The sequence below is a fragment of the Neodiprion fabricii genome, chromosome 2, assembly GCF_021155785.1.
Source record: "Neodiprion fabricii isolate iyNeoFabr1 chromosome 2, iyNeoFabr1.1, whole genome shotgun sequence".
In the NCBI taxonomy this organism is placed as follows: Eukaryota; Metazoa; Arthropoda; class Insecta; order Hymenoptera; family Diprionidae; genus Neodiprion; species Neodiprion fabricii.
The window spans coordinates 11,327,494-11,352,426 of NC_060240.1; the positions used below are offsets into that span (position 1 = coordinate 11,327,494).

A 24,933-nucleotide genomic window follows, 5' to 3' on the forward strand; every position below is an offset into this window, starting at 1 on the left:
ATTTCTTATTTCTTTTATTCAACCACCACGATTGCTGACAATAAATCATTTTCGACTTACATAGTAATTTTAGTTTCGGAATGATGAAAAACGTAAAGTATACAGTTATTTGAGCTTAATAAATTCTTGTGCCAAACGGCCATATTTTTCGTACGATATATTACAACAATCTCTGGTCAAATATTCCGACCAAAATTTACAAAATTTACATTCCAAACAATGCTTTTTAAATTACATATGTATAATGTAACTCTTGTTACCACAGGCTTTGCAAACAGCTATTAAATCGATATCCGAAGATATATTTTCCAGAAATACTTCAATTATCCAATAAAATGTCCCCTATAAGACCTGAAATCCTTTTCCTTGGCTTTGTCTTTTGGTGACATTCAACAAAGAAAGAAAATAGTTTCGTGATTCAGGCGAAACGTAGAATGTAATGGTGTTATCAGCAACAGGTATTATGGGTTCAGAACTATCCGATTGCGCGTCACTGTCCGTAGGCAAACTGGCTAAACCAGTGCTGCTGGTTCGAACAAACTCCTCGACTCTTGCTCTCATTTCCTGATCCATCTGAAAGAATTTTTAATTACTATTTGATAAAAATTTGATGTGTGGGTTCTGAGTTAATTGTTAGACTGCTCGTGGGTTTATTTTGTTTACTATAGTGATCTCCTGAGAGCTTTAATTTAAAAAATTAGCTCAGATTCTTTTCTAATTGCACAAGAAGAATGGTGTTTCATTTGTGTTCGCCATCAGTGACGCAATAACACTGTCAAATATTTTTCAACCCGTGTTTACTTCTTCCCTAACTTTTAATTCAGGTTGTTTAGTCCATTTATCCTTAATATTGTTCATCTGTTTCCCAGTTTATCGATCAAACAATCACTTTTATACCTCACGGTATTCTCGTGGCGATGAGGGAGCTGCAGACTGTGTAACTGTAGGAGGGCAATGCAGGCAAAGCATTGTTGTGTCCGAAGGATGATCCATGCTGGTCAGTTCGTTGAGGGTGAATACTTTTTCCGTAGTGTCTTCGGCGACATTGACTACCAGCAGAGCATTCCTTGTCAATACCAAAGTCACAGCCTGATTACTACCTTGATGAATGACGTGATCAGCATTTATCGTGTGCAAAATATTGTCGTGACTTGCTACCAGGAGTGGCATAAGACGCCATGCGTATCTTAGTGGAGCATTGTTGGCGCCGCTTGAGTATTGCACAACCGGTCTCTGCCGTGGCTGGAAAATGACAAAGGTGAACCATCAGTCACTTTGAATAATTGCAATGGTAGTTCATATTATCTACAGATTCACTCACAGAGGGCAGGGAGTTCCATCCGGCTCCTTGCAGTAATCCTTGACCTGTTAGAGCCACAAGCTCCGCGGCACCACTTAATGGCTTCGTCACTACACCTACTAATCCAAGACCAACTCCGGTCACAAGGCCTCTAGTAGTTGCTCCTCCTGACCACACTTGCTGTAGAGGATGATGAGCTAACCCTGCGACGGCAGCTGTGAACACACAAGTTCATCTTTAGTATGGGTCAAATTTTGTGCAAGTGGTTGAATTACCAGCGAAGGAAGTCTACAAAATGTCTGGAAAATAAAATCAAAAATTGTAGTCAATCTGATTGGATTCATTTTGAGCCCGAAAAACATGATCAAATAAGGAATGGAAAGTTACAAACAGGTGAAACATATAGATACCCTATTTTATTTATCAACTACTCACCGAGTAGGCTCATCCCAAAGCCTGTCAGGCCTTGATAAAGGCCTTGGGCCATGCCTTGTGGACGCATTCTGCGAGATTCCTCTTGACGTTGAAGGTGCTCTACATCGAGGGTCAATCTGTCCAAATTTCTGGCTACACTTGATGCCAATTTGGTAACAGAATTCACTGTACCTGAACATACGAGGAATGTGAAGAATGTAATGACTCAGGTATCCAAATTTTGTGACATTTTGCTAAACTGGAAGTTTGATTTTTGGAAATTTTAAAGCCACTGGCATTAAACACCTAATGCAAATTTTTACCTGCAGTGACATGTTTCATGAGGCTAGCAGATCCGTGCGTGACACCAACAAGAAATCCCCAAGGTCCATGTAAGAGGCCTTGAAACGGCAATGATACAAAATCTCTGAGACCACAACCCAAAGCCTGTGCAAGTCCACCAGGCGATCCAAGGATTTCAAGGGACCCAACGACCCAACCTATGTAAAGAAAAGTTGAGATTCTAAATTGTGTTTTAAGATTTTTACGTAATAATGGAATTATTAGACGTAATATTTTTGCCTGTTTTTACAGCTCTGCGCGAGCAATTTTGAGACGATGAAACTCTACACTTGCAAAGCGTTTGAACGAGTTTATGATTCTAAATCACTGATCCAAATATTTATATAATTGTCTACTTATGAAACAAAGGATCAGGAGTAACAAATATCAAACTTAAAATCTATATTGTTACACTAATGGTCACCAGTCCGTTAAACGAGAGATTTCAAAACTCCAAACTTACCAGCACCGAATATAGCTCCAGACAAATAATGCATTGTCAATGCATTTCCTAGTCTGTAAGGAGTGGTGAGCAAATTTTTTCTGTCAAACGTTCCGAAGTACAACGGAGAATGGTCGAGTGCTAAATACAGTCGTACTGATGTATGAACGCTAAGAAGAATGGAGACAGGATCTATAATCAGATTTTGTAGCCTGAGAGGCGAGCTCAAGATTTTTGCATCCATCATTATGTAGTCTGGCACGTAAACGCTAGACGACATCGGCATGGCCTGTAACTTTCTAACATTATCAGGTGGCATCACAAAACATGGCGGTACCAACGATGTTGCGTAGTCCAAAAGCTGTGTTATGTATGTATCCTCAATGTAAGCACTGACTGGTGCCAACGTAATTCGAACATCCTTCACACCTGTAATTGGAAAAGAGAATCGAACTAGGTGGATTACGAATGTAAAACTTTGTGAAACAAAACAATCTTAATCGTTTAAAAAATCTTCAGCAATATTCTTTACGCCAATGATTATGACCACGAATAAACTGACATCTCTATTATGTGATGGTAATAAGTCTGAGAAAATTCGAATGACAAAAACAAAGATATTGTCATTTGCGAAAATTTGTCACACTTATATTAATTAAAATGCTTGAAGTTTGGTGTTTGTGATAAGATTCTAATGTCTTGGAGTTTATTTTACTCGCTGACTGGATCCCTAAAAATCGTCTGAAAACTATTCAAGAAATCTCACATTACAGTATATTTAGATCGCACGAATGTAATTGTTGATGAACATCTGTTGTTCCACACTCGCATAAATTTATATTCATTCACTACGGAGATGAGTATTTGTCAAACTTTTTTGGGTTGATCTCTCGAAATCTCCATGTTCAAAACCTGGCCCATAACAGTAGTATAAGATCGTAACACCAGACCTTACGTATTTTGAATGTTTCAATTATAAAATATTTTCCCAAATTGTTAATATTTTAGCACATGTTATTTCAATTCACTCAAATTCATTTTAATTTTGTAGTAGGAATGTTATTTCATTTGTATTCACTATCATTGATCAATATAACGTATCCAGAGACTTTTGAAGTGATTCTATTTATTTTTTTAGCTTTTTATTCAGATAGATTCGTCCTTAAAGGACATTCAGAAGAAACATATCAAAAACACTTGAGTGATCATGGATCTCTTACCTGATATGTACCCTTCATTTTCATACATAATGTTGACAGTTAACAAAGAATTTTTCTGTAACTGTGCAAACACGTTACTCAAATGGCTGTTTAAAGAGAAAGTGAGATCCTTTCTCGAAATTGGATTTTGGCCTATTAGTACAACTGGAAAATCGAAGCCACCCTGGTCGAACATTTGATTGTCCAGCTGCAGATCTCCGATGCAAATCCATGTGGATAAAATGTTTTGATTCGGTTCCATTGTGATGAATAAATCACTTATGGTCAGACTAGCCACTTCAATGGTTTGCGCATTTTCATTAATATCCTGGGTTATGGTAAGTGTTACACCACGAAGGTAAACAGTAATAGATCTGTCACGCTTCTGCATCTCTCTAGATTCTAAAACCGTTTTACATTTAACATGAGATGGATGGGTTTTCGTAATCTGTCTCGATTTGGATGTTAACTGTTTTATATTACGTTGCGAAGATGTGGTCGGAACTGTTCCCGGGATTTCTTCATGAGCAGAATAAAAGCTTGTTACCGATGTCGAACTAGGTGAACTCTACAAAAAATGCAACAAAGAAACAGTCATTTTCAAAGTGTTGAAACTGATCTATAAGATTCAAGTATGTTGTATAAAAGTCGGAAAGAAGTAGTCTTACTTGATTGATCAAAGGCGTCATACTTTCATCTGAGATATTGGCGAGTTGTTGCTTAGAAATGATCTCCATATAATTTTCTCTATTTTCATTGTGAAATAATCTACTTCTTATATCTCTAGCTGATATCTCCACCTAAAAGCGTTTAAAAAGTATAAATCACTACCGCAAAGTTACATTTTTTAACAAGGTTCAAATTCATAACATGCATATAACCGAACATTGAACAAGAGAACAATATCTTGCAACTCAGGAGTCAGTTTTTTTAAAATCTTCAATTCTTCAATTATGAACAGTGCGTAAAAAAAAACTTGTTGTTTTGACCTACCTGTGATATTGGAAGAATGTTAATGTATGTTGTGTAGCACCGAGTGTACATTATTAGTTTCACATCTCCGTGGTGCGGAAGCCTGACATATTGATCAGATGGAACAGATGCCATTGCCGAGAGACTTACTCCTCGAGACCATTTCAGTGTCTGTTCTGCTGATAAAAACTTAATAAGATTATCATTCATGTTTTGACAGTAATCTTGTTCAATTATTAACTTCCTCACTCACCAGAAATCTCGCTACTGCTATTTGACACAGCGCTCAAAAGTAACAATGGTGTGGTGCTCAAAGCTGGCGAATCTGGCAATCGACTGCCGATAGCTGGTAGTGAGTAGTGGCAGGAACCACCACTTTCAATTTCACAAATCCAGGAAAAATGGGGTATTTCAGCCAATATTCCAGCTGAAAATACGTTCTCTCATATATCAGTGGTTTACAGATTATAGTGTAAAGAAAAATGCAGTGCCAAACTCACTTAAATCCGCGTTTGCCTGGCCAAGAAAAATTTTGAAATTGCACCCATTACTTATCAGCAGTTGAGGATGCTTATCGACATGAATGGTAATGTACGTGGTACCCTTATCTTCTTGAGTAGTAACCACTATTGGCATAGTTGCAGATCCATTCTTCAAAAAGTTCATTTTTATTAATCCAAGTTTTGCATAAGACAGATGTCCATATCAATTTATGTAATACTTGTCGAAGCTGTTTTTCTAAATTTTGTTTAGCATTCGATCAGTCAATATTCGGCTTTCGAGTCGCAAAATAAATTTTCAAATCATATTTTTAACTATCTGAATCAACAGTTGGAAAAAGAGAAATAAGCATTATCCCTGATTTCAGCAAATTTGAATAACACAAGCTGCGTTGTGAAAAAATTGAGAAAGGATTTATAATCGGAACATTAAAGATGCGAAACTCGGGTGTTTTTTAACTGCTTCCAATGTTGTTTACTTGATTTAGTTCACCATCGAGATTTCCTACAGCATAAAAGTAGATTTGTATGAATACGCTACAACAGACGTTTATTAACAGTTACATTTGAGCGTTGCAACTACATTGTAACATAAAATTTATAGACCTTTTCTCAGAAAATTTTTCGGAATATGATCAGTGAGAAATATGAAGCCAAAAACATTACAATCAAATCGAAAACACCAGAGTCTTATGACATCGAATATTCTAATTGTAAAACTTTTATTCAAATTGTTGATATCTTAGCTTGTGTTATTTAAATTTGTTCCAATTCATTCCTATTGCACAGTAGGATTTTTGTTTCAGTCATGTTCACGATCATTGGTGCAAATGGAAACGGATATTTTTTATTTATAAATGGAAAACGGTTTTTTGTGTATTCCTATCTTTCGATACACGTGGTACAGCTCATGTGACTTTAACTCTCCTCACTTACCGGAATAGCAAGGCATCGACGACTCATGCCTTGATCGACTCGTATCGGGCAAGACCATCGGTGGCCCAAACTTAAGGATACGTACAATGCCATTGGCTCAACGAATTGTTGATCAGGCAACAAGTGCCATTGCACTATCGGAGTAGCATACCTGCAACGAGTTTCATTAATTTCACTCCAATACAAAGTAATAGAATAATTAATTTTAACATGTTTACAACTCACTTCTGATCCTCGGATGCGAGAATGTTTAAGCTGTACGGAGTAAGATCAGCTGGTATTTGCAGATTGGATAATGCGTCGTTCACAGCGAGGGTTGCAACGCACATTTCTTGAGGTGTTAGATTCGCAATTACATGACTGCTCGAAACACGCACTAATCTCATGTCGTCGTGCATACTCGAGTTCACGCTGACCATACACAACTATCGATTAACACATGAATGTTTCAGTGAAATGTACACAACGGTTACAAGGAGTTTTTTTCTCCAGCGAGACCAGAATGTTACTTACACTATTGCCACAGTCAACAGCCGTTTTCATGTTACCCTCAACTGGAATGAGACCTCCGACCCGAGGCATGTAAAAGCTTTGACTCCAATCCGGACGAGCCAGTTGAAGTGCTGGAGATGTGTAGTAAGTGTCACCGAGCCCAACGCCGAAGTGAAATGTTCCCTAGATCGAGAATATTAAACATTGTCATGTTGAAAAATGTGTTATTCTCTTTTCGTGAATTAGCATCTAGGAATACCAAGTTGTTTGATACTTCTTTTACGGTATTTTGCAATTTTTATTATAAAGTAATGAAAAATCTATCCTATCCTGTAACTAATGACTCCACTTTTCCTTACATCTAGTTTCGGCGGAGTGACGATCCCATAATGCGGAACTTGACAAAGTTCTATATCCTCAGACACAAGGGACAGATGACATCCTAAAGAGTTGAGTATAAAACACCATGGCTGTAGTTCCAGCAAGAGTGTGCTAGAAACTAGTCCAGCTTCCTGATATTTTACCTGAGAAATATTAAGCCAAAATAAAACTTGTTCCAGTAAATACTAAAGTTTGAATGACACATGTGACCATGCTGTTTGTTCGAACAATCTATCGTCTGTGGTAAATAATCCAGATAGTATGAGTGTGAAATTTTTCATACTTGGACATGTGTTTGAGGCTGTTCTGTCGATACCCATTCGAGCATGTCGTCGCCTTGGAAGGGCCACTGGATTTCATCCTTCTGCGTTTGTAACTCTTTCAAAATTACTTCAACATCCTCGCAGTCCGGCCTTTTAAAAAATTTCCTCTGATCCACCGAGCTGTATGACAGTGGTACGTAAGGATTTGACGCAGATATTCCGGATCTGTCAATAACATGAAAACGGTAATCTTTTTACATACGGTCTGTAGATCCGAAATTCTTGCGATTAATTCTGTTGATATGGTATGGTGTGTAAAGTGAATAGAATTGAGCAGCTCTTACTCGAGTTGAAAGGTTAATTGATGGAAATGTTCAAAAGTTCCAGGACAGTACAATTGCTGTCTTTCTCCTCTGCCGTTGACACTAGCGGATAACGAAACTTTCAACGAAGGAGTTTCCATCTGTACATTTACTGGCACAGGCAAGTAGGAACGAATCATATAAAGTGGACTTATTACAGCCTGTAAATAGACAAATGAAAACGGTTTATCAATGTCGTTGCTCCTCTTAATAAATAATCGATACTTACAAGCACTTTGGTTCGACCGTGAATAGATTGTACAACTATTCTCACCCAGATGCTGAGAAATTGTCCACGCTCTTGCAAAGGTACTGTTATAAAAATAATTGAATATATCAAACGTTGGTAAAAATCATCAGATACAAAGTTTGAACAGCAGTTCACTATTCGAGTAAATACCTACCTTTGACGAGCCACGGCTGACTACACTTTGTATTAGGCTGAAGCGGAATGTCACCCGTCCATGATAAATTAGTCAAACTTGAAAACCGCAATCGCATAGCCATGTATTTCCCGTTTTCCAATACAATCGAGGATGGTTGACTTTTCCCTTTGATAATGTGTATCTCTCTCGAAGGAACTATTGTCGTTTCTGTAGTTACCTCATACTTGACTAGTTTCATTTCGAAATTGTCTACCATTTGGTTTGTGATTATAAGCTGTCCGGAGAAAGTGATCAATTTCTGTGTCGCGGATAGCGACGTAACGTTTACAAAAATCGCAATGTTCCTGGATCCATTGTTGCCAAAATCAATCATCTGTATTCCATTCCTGTGAACAGAGAAAGGCTGGCTCCAGGTCCATCCGCTATGTTCGACAGCAATGCGCAGTGTCTGATTGTTGACGTGGCGCCAAGAATAAAAGTGACACTGTCTAGTTTGGAGTATGATATTGTCGTTCGTCCCACTCTGACCAAATCTAATTGAAATATTGCTGTCATTTGCAACAACGTATCTCGACAGCACAACGACGTTTTTAATTTCACCATCAAAAGCCATTGCCCACAGATGCGCGGAAACTGCTAAAGTGTGGCTAATTGCAGGACTGAATTTCAATGAGAATGGATTGCAAATGACCGAAACCTCGACAGTGTCGGCAATGGATAACTGAACTTTCCCTTCCAACGGGTCAAGCACTTCGTGCATATTCAATAGTCCGTAATCAAGCACTCGAATGCTGAGAACGCCGCCTATATCGAACATCAGCACTCCGTCTGCCCATCTGTTAAGCACGACAATGGCCTTTCTGTGTTCACAGATGAGGTAGCACTGCGTTTCTGGAATCGTGACATCCAGAGTATAATTATTTAGCGGTGGCGGCAGTATGTCGTAACTGCACGAGTCGACGTTGTTATAAAAAGCAACGTGAATGGCACCAATGTTCAATGCAGCTTGCAGGTTTGGCACTATCGTAGGGTTGAAGTACGAATCGATTCTCAGACACGCAGCAAGAGCACGAGCTGAGACAAGTGTCTTTGCATAGGTTTGACAGTTCGGTTGGTTCAGAACTACCCGCCAAATGCAGGCCACTGCCCGGGCTGGCGTTTTATTGGGAAAATCCAATCGGTAACTGTCCGTCTCAGAGAGGTAAAAGTCTGCATAATGCTGATATGCCGAGTGACTCTCACTCCAGTATTCTATGCTACATGGTACTCGCTCCTCGCATTCTTCCTCGAGTACTGACGTCTGGAAAAATAATCTCATTCGAAAAGCTGGTTCAGGCTTTTTCTAACATGTCACATTACCTTAAATGGTACTGGAGAAACATGTAATTTTGTCAATGCTCTTGGTTGCGGATATCGCCATGCCATTGCCTGTTGCGGACAAGTCAAAAATACCACCTAAAGAAAAATTTAATTCAGTTATATTGCAGCGGTTTCTCATGTTTGTAAAATTTAATGTTTAAAGCCGTGGTTTCTGGAAATTTTTTTTCTTTCTGTTATTGAATAACAAAAATATAGAAAATTTAGGTTGTATATAAATTGTAACTTCACAAGATAAAGGAGATAACAATTTTATAAAGTTTTATATTTTCATTTCTAATAGAGAAAGTGTATTAAATAAATCGTTAATCCAGCTGGCCTACAAACTTCCTACTTGGATTTGTTTCGAGCTCTCACAACATTATTGAGTACAATTTATTTTTTTCTATTCTATTCTTTAGATCATTTGAAAATTACTGGACCGATCGTATCCGAAATGTAATCAATTCTAAGCTAACAAGAACTCCATGAATCTACATCAAAATCATTCAAAATTCGTTCACCCATTCTCGTAATATTGTTATTTGATTTTTTTAAATTTTGATATTTAAGTAACTCAAAAACGAAAAGTTAGGAAAAGCCGCGTAAATTAAAATCAACATCCTTTTATTCTCTAAATATCGTCAGACGAAAAATTGATCACTCGATTATAATAACTTGCCTTGTTCTCCGTTTTTCTCTAAAATCGGGGAAAAAGAAAATAAACCTACTCTATACCACCATCAAATGATCAGGAGAAGTTTAAACCAACTTCTTACTCTCTGATTGATAGACACCAAACATTGTGCACAAATAAAGCTTACTTGATAAGGAAAAGGGAGTTCATCTCCGTTACCATCGATGAACTGAAATGCACCAGCTTTTAAATCGTCTTTGTAATGTTGCTCGGAGTATGAAGCCATGAATTTTTTCTCAGTTTTTTCTTCACCGTCATCTTGCTCCTGTTCTGACGACAATGACGAACTGATTAAATTCGCGATAATTTGGCACTCTTGCATCACGGTAGATATTATTTTTATCTGCTCAGGTCCGACGTCTAGGTAAAGACTTTCACTCTCTGCTTGAACTTGTATTTGCGGAAGAGTGTCGATATCCTGCCACGTTTCCCAAAGGAGATAAATTGTGATATTACAACACCACGGGTTTAACAGGACTTTCATATTGCCATCCAGTACAACCGAAATTATCAACGAATCCAAAGACACATTTTTGTAAATTCTCTCAGGTCTGATTGCCGTCGACGTATTTCCAGTGAGTGCAGCTATGCTGGCAACGATTTCTGACCCAGAATCAGTTTTCAACGACATTACCAATTGTTTTGTAGATACGTTCAGATCTGGAATGTTGTACTTATTGTGTATCATTCTAGAGGACGATTGTTCGGCAGGAAGATTCAAACCCTTCGGACAATATGTTGGTTCTTTAGCGCTATTTTCATCCAAATAACACGCCATCAGCTGAAATGAATGAGACGTTCGTCAGCCTCGATTGAACCATGAGAAGGTTCTCTAATACATTACATCAAAATTACGTTATTTTTTATTGATTCGATGAAATTCAGCCTGGACAGAGAACAATGAATCTTTGTCGGTCGTCCCAAGTTGACACAGTAATGTGGATTTTTTGTTGGATGCCAATGGCACTTTATTGTTAAAAAAGATGGTGGTATTCCAGTGTCATTGTGCGGGTCACCGCTTCTCGTCTCGATTAAACAAACATCAAAGTCTGTTCGTGTAGGCACTGACGCTGATTGTTTCTTTTCCTCGCTTCCAAGTGATGCTGCTATGTCGAAGCATGTTACCTAAATAACGAATGATTGTGATCAAAAAGTTCATATAAAAACATTCGGCTTTTGGATTAAAATTAGCTACCATTACTGTGTTTTAGGATGTATTAGCGCTATCGACTAAATTACAAATTTGTAGAGAAAAACCTTTCAAAAAATCTCCAGCAGTTTTATGTGTATCAAATGTTATAGTGAGCACGAATAAAACAACATTCGCACTATGTAATTGAAATGAATCTAAGAACACAAACTAAGATATCAACAGATTGAGAACAGATTTTCTAATTAACACGTGCAAAATTATAAAAATCTGGTATATTTCATGCGACTCAAATGTTTTTAGGCTCGTTTTGCTTGCTGACCATATCCCTACAAATTTTATAAAACATATTCAAGAAATATTACATCATGATATAATTGTAATGCACAAATATAATTTTTTATATATTTGTGAACATCTGTTGTACCGTATTTACACAAATCTATTTTTATCCTCTCCACACAACTATTTGTAAAAAAAAATTCAAGCTATCTCTAGAAATCTTTATAGTAAAACAAATAAGCCCAAAAACTTAAGAATCGGATAAAGTATTCTAGAGTTTGTTCACTTTGAACGTTGATATTATAAACATTTTCTCAAATTATTGATATCTTAGCTAATGTTATTCAAATTTTCTCAGACACATTATATAGATTTTATACACATACATATTTACACATACATACATGTACATATCCTATTAGATAATGGGAATGTTTTTTATTTGCATTCATTATTATCGGCACAAATGACATTCTCGGAGATTTTTTAACGGCTTTCTCTCTTTGCCTAATTCTTGATTCGAATTGGTGCCGCCCCTTTATCGTTAATTAAAACATCGAACATTGATAATAATTGAATAATATCAGGATATGATACAGTATTGGTTGAACGTATTCTACATTTGTTACTACGGTATATTCGTCTGAGTGAAAGATATAATGATGACAAATGTTACATACTTGTAATTTCTGCGTCAGATTGTGTTGAGAGATATAAATATTGGGCTGATCAATCATGACGTAAAGCAATGGTTGTTTTACATCAATGTTATCATCATCTATTTCATTTGGATCCTGAAATTTAACATATAAATATACTTGTGAGTATACATACATCATTTAGAATATGACTGGAGAAGATGAATTTTCAATTAAATGAAACCCAAAACTCTTAACTGGTAGCTTAAAATCATTTATTTGCTATTAATCCTATCATATTAGTACTAAAATACGGTAAATGGAGAATTTAGTATCAAATAATATGAAATCAGACTGAAAACTTTAAAATCAATTTTACATGATCTTGTATAATGAAATGTGATTGGAAGTGAAAACGAATATTCCTTCAAATTGACCATTAACACGTTGAGCGCCACGCGTATTTCTAAGACAATCCCGTTCAGGCCACGCGCGCCGCTGTCAGCCACCGATAAGTCTAGTGTCAGCCACCAATGGCTGACGCGGCCTAAACGGAAAGTCTAGTGTCAGCCACCGATGGCTGACATGGCGCTCAACGTGTTAAACAATCTGAGAAAAATAAAATAAGTTCTCACCGTGTGATATTCGGAATCGGCAGATGCTTCCTTGGTTTCATAAAGAACAAATGTGATTTTGCCACAATTAACCAGAAACTCAAATGGTGATAGTAAAGCAGCACCACGTCGCGTTGATTTACCCTATAATTATTTTAGAAGTTACTTTTGTATAATTGACTTTAAAAATCTTGTTAATTAGCATTGATAAAAATCTCAGATACTTGCAATTATAGTAGAGTTCATACTGGACATTTCAAAATCGACGCCACTGTCTCTAGCAAAATCTATATCTGCTTCTTCCAATATTGGCGCACACCAAGGCTGCTTGACAGTCGGTAATTTGGTCAAAAGCCGAGAGTCATCATTATCCTTAGTTATGCCAACGACAAATGTTTCAAACTCATTGCTGAGCGTGGAAATAAGTTTGATTTGATTCAAATTTATCGTCACATCGATATCTGTCAAACAATTTATTTCCACCGCATTACCGCACACAATAGTTTCAGGTTTAAATATTGTTGCTGGCGCTATGATCAGGCAGAGATCGAACCTGTGTTATAGCACAAGAAAAGTACTGTAATACGTGATTAACCATTTTTACCGAAATCGTTTGAAAAACATTGTAAAATCTGAGAATATCTTGCAATATTTCGATTATATTACCTAGTAATTATCGGAAATGTGCAGAGGCTGGGCTCTAGGCTACTTCCACTGCTCAATTTGTTCCATTCTAGCGCTGGATTCTCATTCATAGTGTATAAATACGACTGCGAGGTTCTCTGAATGTAAAAAATGTGACCGTAGTAACGATTGTTTTATCAGTGATCCATTTTTGTATTATATAAATTCTGGAAGACAAAAAAAAAACAGTTACCTTCGTCGTACTGAGTTGATAATTTTTCCAAGTCGTTGTGTCGGCGCATACACCTTTCACATTGATTTGATATTGTCGATCTTCCACAGCTGATCCAGGTATGCGCAACATATTTGCTTGGGCTGCCAGTTGATATATATCTGATCGAATAGGTATTCTACAGATTGGATTTTCCGCATGTGGAGTAATACTGATGCCGTCTAACTAGAGTATTATAAAAATCGTTTATAAAACGGTATTAATTTGACGATTTCTGCCAAATAATCCTCAACAAGCAATTTAGGCCGACAATTTGATTCTTGTACATTTCTCAATCTCTAATTCCAATACTCTATTTGTTGTTCGTATATTGTACTGATGATAGATCACAAAATGTCCAAAAAAACAAGCAAACCCATATAGAACAAATTTGCGTAGTCAGCTGGAGTTTTACATCGTAGTAGTTATTATAACGGGTGAATTACAGGAGAAAATCAAAATGTCGATACCGTTTAGCTTACCAAGAAATCAATAGAAATAATTTTGTGTATTCATCAGGGTATTTCGTTTGGAAGCAACGTTTTTTTTTATACTCTCCCACCTGAAAGAATTGTTGTACACAGAAAACAAAAGTCGTCGCGCAAGGCTATTTCGTATATCCAATTGTAAAATGTCGCACTCGGAAATTGACATTCTTCTATTTAAATAATATTTGATGCAGATATCATTGTTTAAAAATTGTTATAACCCAGACGCATTCAATTGTACGAACTTGATCTTATAAGCATTCTGGGAAGAATTAAATTCTTGACTATTCCAATCGGGGAAATTCGAATTTCAGGAGGGATCTTTCCAAGTTAAATTTTTGAGATATACTTTCCCGAACACTTTTTTTTTCCATGTACAAGTTTGTCAAGTGGGAATGAAAAAAGATGGTACTTTGACAAGGAACACCCTAATTAGATTTGTAATTAGTGATTATACACATGAACATAGCTTGACCTGTATAATTAGTAAGTCGTGAAGTAGCCCATATTTAGCCATGGTAGAAGCAGGCAACATCAGCCTACAGCCTTTGAATTCAAGATAAACGAGCGGTAACGAATCGTTTCTCAAATTCGTGAAACTGCTCAATGATGAAGCAGCTATCTTTTCTTGCGAATTATCAACAATATCATTGCTAGAACATCCAGTCAATCTCATGAAAGGTTCAATCAGCTGCGTATACTTGCCGATAATACTTAAGGGTAAAACTATGTCCAGCATTTGCATTTTGATTACTACTTCGCTTATATAGCTGCTCGTGAGTTGGCTTGAGTCTGATTTTGATACGATCTGAAAATGACACATCGTTTTCAATTTATTGAAACATACATTTGTAACCAAAGTCTACAACAGTAGCGAGAAATATTTATTGTGATACATTTGAGAGCAATTTAAATTAAAAATCATGTTAAATTTCTGAGAATTATCGTACCAGGGATCTTAGTAATTGTGTCCACACCATATCGGGATGGATTAATAAGCTTACCCGTTGCATTTTATGACGCTTATGTGCGACCCAACGAGTGTGTACATTGCCACATTTTGCTCTGGTAAGAGTTAAGCTCAGAAAGCCGGAGTCTTCTCCCTTTTCCAAATTATCCTCCTTTCCACACATTACTAAGCCGCCATATTCTCCAAGATCCCAAATTTGAGCTTTTGGTGTTCTGCCATGGAATTAATGAAGATCAATTCAGTTCAATTTCATCTAACAGCGTTTTTGCACAATATGAAATTCTGATCACTTACTTGATATAATTAAAAATTGTAGCCGTCGTAATCTTAGTTTTCAGTTTGAGATAAACAGGCTGTAGATCTAAGGAGGTGATAATATCTTCCAATTCCAGTACTAGTTTTAACGAAGGAATTTCTGGCTGTCCCATTATATATAATTTTACTGCCAACTTGTTGATCGTCCATTGAACCCAAGCCGTTAAAGTTAGACCGTCTGCATCTGTCAAATTCAGGATATGAAGTTGACAAGTTAGCAATAATTTGACTACCGAAATTGCTCTTAACAAAACTAGATCATTATTTTATTACTCTGTTCAGGTTCCTCTTTGGTAGTCGATACTGTTGAGGTAACGGTGCTATCTTCTCGGAATAATGTTTGATTTGGACTCGACTGCGCCAATGTAGGAAGAACGGTTTGTACTTCAACTGGAGTGTCTACGATAATCTTGGCAGTCCTTCTCGGGCGTATATTTCGCATAACATTGAGTACATTTACTGCAATGCTACTCATGAATAATACCTAACGCGTGTCAAATATACTGTATCATTATTCTTGAGACACACTATTCCCTGTTTTTGAAGAAGATATCTCTGGCTTAAGACATCACTGACAATTAATCTAAGGAGTTAGTGCGTTGTATTAGAATATTTCAGTAACTCAATTCAAAACAAATGTGTTTTATACTCGCAGAAACATAGAAAACAGTCCATACATCGAAATGTTATTTGTTTGCCCCAAAAAGATATCATTATTAAAAATTCACACCATATGTCGAAAAGTCTCAATAAATAATATGGTTTGCGTGCTACGACCATCACTTTTACTACTTCTGGCTATAACCACGCAAGAAAAAGTAGCAGAAATCTCAAATTTTTAACATCTTTAATTTGAAATATGAGTCATTTTCCATAAAAGAATTGAGGTGATAAAATATTCCATTGCGGCACAACAGCTAAAAAAAAAAATTCTTGAAATGCTAAATTTCAATATTTACGCACCTGTTCCTCCGAGATGGAAATCGTAATGGGTGTTGTGTCGACATGAACGCACAAGCTTAGAGCTGTCAATTTGTTGCCCGATGTTGCAGAAGCTTCTGATGAAGTTTTGGCAGTTAATCCGACCGTAGCATTTAGAGAAACTTTTTTGATAAAATTCTTCTGTGTTTCTCTTTGAAGTGTGTAGCAATGAAAATCATTCACATTTACTGTCCATGGAAAACTTTGGGTTTCTATAATAAGTAATGAAATTCTGTTCAATAATTACCGTGAAAACACGTGTCGTTATTCTATTACTAACAACTTACCAGGGCTCCACATTGTTCTTGGTAATTTCACAGGTAAGTCTTTGATATAAAATGATAAAATTTCGACCTGCATATTCACTGAATTAAGGTAGAGAGAGGGTGTTTTTATGACTAGAATTTGCAGATTTCGATCTTCTTTCAATGCTTGGTCTTTTGCTTGTTCAATACCTAAGGTGAGAATATTATCAATCATACTTCAAGATTACATTCAAATTCAAACTCTTATATGATCAGTCAAGGTTCGAATTTCTACGTACCATGGACGCCAATGCAACTCATCGTTGTGGTTGGGATATAAACAACAATATGCCCTATACAGCCACTTAACACAAGTCCACACCATTCCGGATACCAATCGACTATCCTGTCCAATACCCCCATTTTCTGTAAGTTCTACCATCAGTCATTACATTTTCTAAGGCATACTGCTTTTATTATACCTAACTATTTGCGGTATATATTTTGGATTACAAAATTTGATAAAAATAACTCTAAAATATTTCTTTTTTTTTTTCAATTAGCTCCCGCTATAAAAAAAGTTAGTTCAATAATCAAAATGTTTCGGCAAATACGACTTCTCGGAATAATTTTACCTATGCGAGGCCTGAATAAATGATGAAATCAATACATGATTTTTAAAAATAATTATGTTTTAGACTCGTTAATTAAAAATTTCATGCTGATTAATTTATTGAAAAATAATTTTCTTTTTTCCATGTCAGCCTTAGCTTATGGGAAATAGACTAGAATTTTAGATGTTTTGAACCTGTAAAAAATGTGTGAAGGGTCGAAATGATATTGCAGAAAAAGAATTAAATGCGATAAAAAAGTTTAAAAAATAAAACGAAAAAATATTTCACCCTCCAAACTGTTCAGAATGATCGCAAATTATATCCGAACTACAATGAAATGAATTTTCAGTAAATTAATTTACACGAACTTTTTAATAACCGAGTCTGGTGTATTTTTTTTCTAGTAATATCCAGATAACGAATACAAAATTTTAGGAGACCAAATATAAAATTCGTTACGATGGGGGCTCTAAGTTAATTTTTTTTTTTTGAAACATCAGTATAACTTGTTATTAAAGAGATTGTTTAGGTTCTTTGTTTTTGATCATTTGGTAGATCAGATGGCGTATTATATTACAGTATAATAAAGATCTGAAAGTATGAAACATGTCGGAGCAAGTGGATTTTCACGTTTAAAATGAGCATGCTTACAGAGTGCGACGATAAAGCTTCGGCTTTGTGCTCGGACTTTGGCAGGTCATCAGCTTTTGAGACAGGATTAAATTCATCCAAAGTCATCCCAGATTTACGTTTCTCTTGATCCGAGGAGCTATGAACACTCTGACTTATGCCTGGAAAATTTTTCTTGCGTACAGATGTATCCGGCGATGTTTCGTCAGGCATTTGTGGCTGGACGCTAGCTTCAGACTGAGGTATGTCAACTTGATCCAATTTATAGTAAACTGGATGATACTGCAGCCACTGTGCAAATAAAGGATCCAACGAGCCTCTAATCTCTGATACTTGGAATGACAGAATTGGTGGATGAAACTGCTTTCTTGGGTCTTTTGAAAACTGTACCACAGCTTTTAATAATGGTTTTGAATCTGCGTCGCTGCATAAGAATAGTTTTAATATCAGGTTTAGTAATATAAAGAAGTTATTGTTCTTCTTTGATATCGTACATAATAGGTCTGTTGCATCCAATATAAAATTCAATATTTTAAAATATGCACTTTTCTTTTTCACGTGGCATAAAGTGTACCATTTTTTTTCTATTCTATATATGTTCACCAAAAAAATATCTAAAGATTAAAAATAAATGATTGTCAATATTTTACCATTAGGTATCTTAATTAAAACAAAAACTCTCCATGCGCGTTGCGAGAATTTTTTTTAATACAGTTACATTTTTTTATAATTTTATAGCAGTCTTAAATTGGACCAGCAGAGAGTTGTTGGCAAATTGTTTTCAACGCACTATTTTTTTGATCATTTTGTATTACATTCGAAGATTGTAGTATTGAAAATATAATTAAACTGACATACATACCTGGAATGATCACTTTCAGGGCCAGAAACAACAAAGGCTTGTTGGAAATCATTGAGTAGAAATACTTTGGCGGAAGATATATCGAGAACGTTGGAAATTGTTGCATTGGATGATATACTCTTTCCACTTATGCCTTCCAAGCATAATTCGAGATACACAGGATCTATATTGCAAAAACAGAAATGACATGAATGGCACTTTATTTGATCTTTATGGTAGCCACTATTTTTTTGGATCTACTTTGATTGACGTTATTTGCTACCTAGTGACCAGAACATCAATCAAATTTAACAACTAATTACATATTCAATGCATTTAATGTAATACCTTTTTCTTGACAAGCATCGTTGAAAAGTGATGAGCATATCAAGGGGTTAAGCGTATTTTCGGGATTTATCAAAGATGATACGATTGACGTTGCGACCATAAGCTTCACCTTTGTACCGGTGACTGTGATACCATCGATTTGAAAATAGTGAAAAACGTGTTCCATGTCCAGGCTGAGCCAGTATTGCGGATACAACAGCATTTTCATCGAATACTGAATTGTGAAAGGCATAACTAACGTTGTCCGACTTTTTCTGGTCAAACAAAGCTGACACTTGACACCATGTACCTGTAATTGTCGTAATTAAAAAAAAATTATGACTTGGGAATTCACGACAAATGATTCTTCAATGCATATTTCGTAGAATATAGACCGATTACAATACAAAGCTGTCTTACCACCCCGTGTATAACCCTGTGGCAAGAGTTCAACATATCTGGAGGCAAGTCAGTTTGTTTGCATGCACATGCCACCAAACGGTGTGGATACATTGGCTGATCTATGTCTATCAATAATTTATCCCATTCTATACTCAAGACCGGATCGTCGGATAGTGCAGGAGTCAGTGGCGCCGTCTGAAAGGCAAGTGAATTTCATTACAATTATTACTTACAGTGATCACAAAGCATCTGTGATAATATGTTAACACACAAATGTGTTACAGCATAGATAATTGTTGCTATTTAGATCATCCGCGATACCTTTTTTTCCACAAGTTTTCTTTTCCGGGGTAGGCCGGTGATTTGGTGCTCAGCTAATTGCAATTCAACACAACCACTGATTAAAATCAGCTTTATTTCAACCCTTGATATATTTTCCCTCAGAGCATCGTACTCTTCAACTGTAACTGGAGGCAACTCGTCGATGGTCGGCTCTGAAAACGAGCGTACGGAATTTGCAGATACCTCGCAGAGAGGTTCGACTTGAGGGGGTGTAAATTAGTAGATGAAAAAGTGGATGAATTTTGGTAATTTATACCTCTCGCAACGATTTTCAAATATGTAATTTATACCGCAACGACCCATGTTCCAGTTTGATTGGGCTTTGTTTTAATCAAACATATTTAGATCAAGCTTGATTTATATACTTTTTTTATTAAAAACCATTTAATAGGTGCATTGTTATTGACAATCACGTTGACCATTTTCGCTTGGTGAGATCGTTTAGAGTGCCACGATATCTCAATAACAGCTCAAGCGATTTACTTCCAATTTAGATAAAGTATTCCTGAACAATTTCCACAAACTTACATTTTCATTTAACAAAATGACGACTGTTTGAAGTTGAAATTCAATTTGTTTACCGATATTTATGACTCTTTCAATGGATTAACAAAAAAAATATGATTATTAAAGAAAAAAATTGTAATCCTGGCAAAGAACAGTGCTTCTAAATTTGAAGTAAACTCGTTGAGTTGGTTTTGGGATATCGCGGATACCGCAAAACATGTTACTGAGCGAAATGGTTGACAATATTGTCAATGACAATGCTTCGGATTAAAAGAAGACAATAATGAGATTCGCTTCACATACTTTTGAACAGAACAAAAACCAATCAAATTGAATAATTGGTTGTTGAAATATAACAGCCCAAAATTCATCCATTTTTCAGCCATCTAATAATATATATTCCCATGATTTATGATCTACTTACCAGGTTTCGGAACTATGTAAGGTTCGTAATCATACTTCATCGCTGCTTGTTTGATTGATTCTAGACGATGAAATAGCCCTGAGCACATCCGCACTGTTACATCACCAACTACGTATCGCACTACTCTGTGCTCATGAAAATTGCTGAAAATGAATTAATTCACAGTGATAACGAGTTTTACAAAATTTTGTATGAAAGAAAAGCCTTCCAAATAATAATCGTACCTGTATTCAAAGTTCGAATTGAATTCAGATACTTTCTCCGGCGTTATGTCATCGGGTAAATCGATTAGGTACACATAATCCATTACGAAGGCTGGACACCGTTCTAATAAACTTTCCACTGAAACATTAGCACAGTTACCGATACTGATGTAGAAATTTTGTATGCATGAAAAATAGTAATAATACGAGTTGGACTAACCAGTAACAGTTGCAAGATGATAGTCGATGTCACGCTTGTAAACTCTTTTTTTCTCTTTATTCTCTACGGATTCTGCGTCGAATAAAGAATCCTTCAAATGGTTATTGCCAACTTTTCCAGCAGTAACATACAGAGGCGGCTAAGAAAATAAAAATTGAATTTTATTTTTTGATAATTGCATGCCACTTGCGGATCGACAATAAAAGAAACGTTTTACACTTCAGACTTGAAACTTCACCTGTGCTCCGTCTATAACTTCTGGGTGACCACAACTGCACGACCCTCTAGGGAAAAGATGTATACTACCCAGTCCGGCCTGCATACTAGTCCACGTCATATCTTGATGCAATACATCTATCACAACTCCGTTCAACTTCAGCGACATAAACGACGTGTACCTAATTTTGCGCGGTTTGTAAAACAGCTGCTCCTTAACGCTGTCCGTTGTCTAGAACACCGACGCATTCGATAGACATGTAATAATGTATCAAGAATTTATTAATGTTTATTCTCTAGACTTTTAATACTGTGATACTGAGTAATCTGTAGATAAAAGTGCGAACAGCAATAATTCTTCAGACCTTGAAAGTTACAGTTGCATCGTTAACATAGAAGCCCATGTGTATCGTGTGACCAGTATATGCCATCAGCTGTTCACTGGACCAATCATTATCCCAATGAACTGGCAAAACTGATGGAACCATGTTCCAAGCCCAACCAGCCCAGCTTCTGCCCTCCTGATACGATGCAGTTTCCGATTCTGAATCATCTAAAGATGGTAATAGATTTCTTTGTAATAAAACATCACAAACTTTCTTTTACTTTTTTATAAATCTGTCAGGCATTCTGAATATTATTACCTTCATGCTCGTTTTCTATACCATCTTCCATAGATATCAACGATCTTTCTTTATTTGATGGCAACATTTTACTTTGTAAAGCGATTACCAATGCTATCAATCGGAGCAGCATGGGAATCTGTTGCTCCGTCATACTGAATTCCATTTTTTCACAGTGGAGGTCGAGTCTCGTTACAGAAGCACGTTTTGCTGTATTACTATGATAGTTTACTATAAGCCGTATGATCATCGAGCACCGATACAAAACAGGATCCTATTCAAAACAAGGATAGTATCGCGTTAAAGCTTTATCATTTGTTTCGTTAAATCATTGCCCTTGCGAGCGAAATTACTGCATTAATATCACACAATTAAAACAAACATTTCTACCTGATAAACTTCTATTTTACCCGACGCATCCATTTTATCTAAGCACAAAGTTAGATCTTGTATTGTTATGACCTTCCTAAGAAGAACTTCATAACTGCTGACATCTGCAAAATTGGGAAAGGCTCAATCTCGTTATCTTCCTGCTTATTCTTAAATAAGGAGTTCAGAAGTTAAAGCCAACCGTCAATCTTTTTAGACTGATTACCCGTGAATGCTGGTTCCCATTTGTTATTAACAGTCTGCATGCTGAGGAATCTGATGTTCACACTCAAAACTATATCTTCTTCGACATATTTCAGTATCAAGTTGTTACAATTGATCGTTATATTGTTAACAACCTTTGTCACCATACTCTTTATATATCCGGGAGGAGCTTCTTCCCTGTTGGTGTTGTTATGGTCAGTATTATTGTCATTATTCATATTTTACAATTGCATAGGCCACCTAAAGTTTTGCACTACATCGAACATGGGCAAAATACTTTGTTTCTCTTCAAAATATGAAAAAATATTTGGCCTTACGATACAATATTTATAAAAAAAAATCCTCTTCTAATGAATTTTAACGGTACTTCATCCCTACTTTCATCAATAGTGTCTACAAAACATTGGCAAGAAAATGCTCATGAAAAAAGTGCGTGTAATACTCTTTTTCTTCCTTTTTTTTCTTCGCTGGTTTGCGTGTACTGGCTTCTGCCTGGTTTTCATCCTTGAGCTTTAGAATGCACTCTGGAATTGTAAAAAATGTGATTTTAGTTAATCGACATGATGTGCATTAATCGATATGCATGAAGTGCTTAGCAAAAACGAAATGCATCATCAAGTTGTATTGACATATCTCTCGTAACATAAATTCCAGAAATATATAACAATGTCCTTATTATAAATATTTAGGGCATTTATTATTATCACCTATGGTATTGATGGTCACTACGATTGGTTCTGAGGTTATTTTTACCCAAGGAACATGAATGAGCAGCTCATGAATATGTCCACTGACAAAGCTGAATGGCAAATTTAGCTGTTCTTCTAAAACTTCCAACCGTAAGTCTAAGTTTTGAAATGAGGCATCGCCACCCCACAAAGAAACCTATGTAACGGAAAAATATTTGTCCAGTATTTCTAAGTCTCTTATTCTTCTTCATGAGAATTGCAGTTTTTCTTTTTAAATATCAGTATTTCTTATAAAGAAACATAGAAAACGAGGTTGAAGCGTTAGTGCAATGATCCATTTTAGGAAAAATTGTTTACTTACAACTTTAAGGTTCTCTTGAGATTCAGTAAACCGCAATATAAAGCAAAAAGACACTCGTATTTCGGACAATCAGCTCTAACTTGAGTGATTTTATAATTTCTAGACGGTGATTTCTGTTTCAATGTTTCGTTACATTAACATCACTTTTTTTACCACCCGGAATTTGCATCATTGTAAGATACGCTAAAGTAGTTCAGATACGGCCATTCTTCGATGTATTTATAAAAAATGTATAATAGAAAGACAAACCTGTGACTGTTCCGGTTTGAAGTTTTTAACATATTTCTCAACATAGCTGAGTATAACAGGTGTTATGTATGATTCCAAATTGAACATTGTAGCTGAAGCTTTGGCTCGCTATACATGCTTTATGCAAACTTCGGTACAATTTCAAAAGACCACGATATGTTTAGACTTTCCAGATGACAGCAAATTTTCTTATCTGTGACTCACAATCGTACCTGAAATGTTCAATTACATATATTGGGTACATAGATAGCTGTATGAAAACCATTTTTTTTTTTTTTTTCATTCCATATCTCATATCCCGAATTGTTACTTCCTATCATGAAGAAAATCAGAATATATAAGATTATTTGCAAACATGATATGAACCTATCAGTGATCATTCCTCTGACAGTGATTGCAGTACCGCAATTGCTCAGGGATGTGATACTGTTATAGTGATTTGTTAACTATGCAAATAATGTAATTGGACATTTTCAAGGACAAGGAATATCAACACCAACAAGTTTAATAGTTTCACTTCGACAGCTTGAACCTTTCGTAGCTCATTTTCAAGTCAAGATATCATCTGCTGTCTGACAAGAAGTGTGGTGAGTAATTGAGATGATATACGTTTATAAATTCAACTGTCATTTTACGCTATGTCCATGCGGAATTAAATATAGTTGTACAGAAGATGTCTAAGATTTCATGCTAAAATTTATCCAACGTGGAATTTTGTATACTTCGAAATTTAAGTAATTGTTATCATTAAAATGATCGTTAGCCGCGAGAATTATTATTTTATCAAGTACCAATATTGTATGAATACGTGTCTTAAATACCGTTTTACAAAAACACGATGATATAACCTCAAAACATCAACTTTTCTTTAAAGTTGTATCCGCACCAGTCGCAGCCTAGCTCGCTAAGCCAGTTGTCAAAATAACATAAACTTGAAATATGAGCATTTTCAACAGTCAAAATGTATGCGCTTCATAAATAAAAATGTGTTTTTTAATCAATTTGTTCAATACAAAATCGTGTAGCAGACAACAATTAAAAGGCACCTCATATACATTTTTGACGTTCATT

General features: G+C 36.0%; 1 protein-coding gene across 5 annotated transcripts; it reads right to left on the reverse strand.

The window, feature by feature from the left end:
• LOC124175932 (vacuolar protein sorting-associated protein 13B) lies at nucleotides 1–24,933 on the reverse strand. 5 transcript variants are annotated; one of them, XM_046556587.1, is made up of 52 exons: nucleotides 24,684–24,932; nucleotides 23,863–24,074; nucleotides 23,271–23,448; nucleotides 23,006–23,087; nucleotides 22,541–22,740; nucleotides 22,360–22,463; nucleotides 21,991–22,243; nucleotides 21,712–21,899; nucleotides 21,369–21,578; nucleotides 21,131–21,269; nucleotides 20,932–21,049; nucleotides 20,708–20,850; nucleotides 19,756–19,928; nucleotides 19,453–19,629; nucleotides 19,054–19,342; nucleotides 18,727–18,889; nucleotides 17,886–18,288; nucleotides 16,920–17,055; nucleotides 16,663–16,830; nucleotides 16,358–16,587; nucleotides 15,668–15,878; nucleotides 15,374–15,578; nucleotides 15,114–15,291; nucleotides 14,585–14,917; nucleotides 13,604–13,807; nucleotides 13,393–13,508; nucleotides 12,955–13,279; nucleotides 12,748–12,870; nucleotides 12,155–12,268; nucleotides 10,898–11,167; nucleotides 10,170–10,823; nucleotides 9,349–9,444; nucleotides 8,008–9,289; nucleotides 7,833–7,915; nucleotides 7,586–7,764; nucleotides 7,262–7,466; nucleotides 6,957–7,121; nucleotides 6,619–6,780; nucleotides 6,331–6,530; nucleotides 6,106–6,256; nucleotides 5,170–5,320; nucleotides 4,923–5,096; nucleotides 4,691–4,848; nucleotides 4,366–4,497; nucleotides 4,181–4,265; nucleotides 3,719–4,099; nucleotides 2,520–2,927; nucleotides 2,038–2,214; nucleotides 1,736–1,906; nucleotides 1,322–1,515; nucleotides 898–1,242; nucleotides 1–573 (listed from the first exon to the last, which is right to left on the reverse strand). In XM_046556587.1, exons 2-52 carry the CDS (start codon nucleotides 23,947–23,949, stop codon nucleotides 343–345), a joined length of 11,304 nt encoding a protein of 3,767 aa, XP_046412543.1. In that variant the 5' UTR covers nucleotides 23,950–24,074; nucleotides 24,684–24,932; the 3' UTR covers nucleotides 1–342. The 5 variants fall into 5 exon arrangements, with proteins under 5 accessions (XP_046412543.1, XP_046412542.1, XP_046412541.1 ...); XM_046556586.1 differs by having other exon boundaries at nucleotides 3,719–4,265; nucleotides 4,691–4,845; nucleotides 22,565–22,740; nucleotides 24,684–24,933; XM_046556585.1 differs by having other exon boundaries at nucleotides 3,719–4,265; nucleotides 4,691–4,845; nucleotides 16,920–17,046; nucleotides 24,684–24,933.

Excerpts from the sequence above, each read along its gene's own strand:
- LOC124175932 (XM_046556584.1), bottom strand. The coding sequence starts at position 23,949 with ATGTTCAATTTGGAATCATACATAACACCTGTTATACTCAGCTATGTT. Across the intron at positions 15,579-15,667 it reads CAAAGAGGAACCTGAACAGA|ATGCAGACGGTCTAACTTTA; the intron begins GTAATAAAATAA and ends TGAATTTGACAG. Across the intron at positions 1,907-2,037 it reads CATGAAACATGTCACTGCAG|GTACAGTGAATTCTGTTACC; the intron begins GTAAAAATTTGC and ends TCGTATGTTCAG.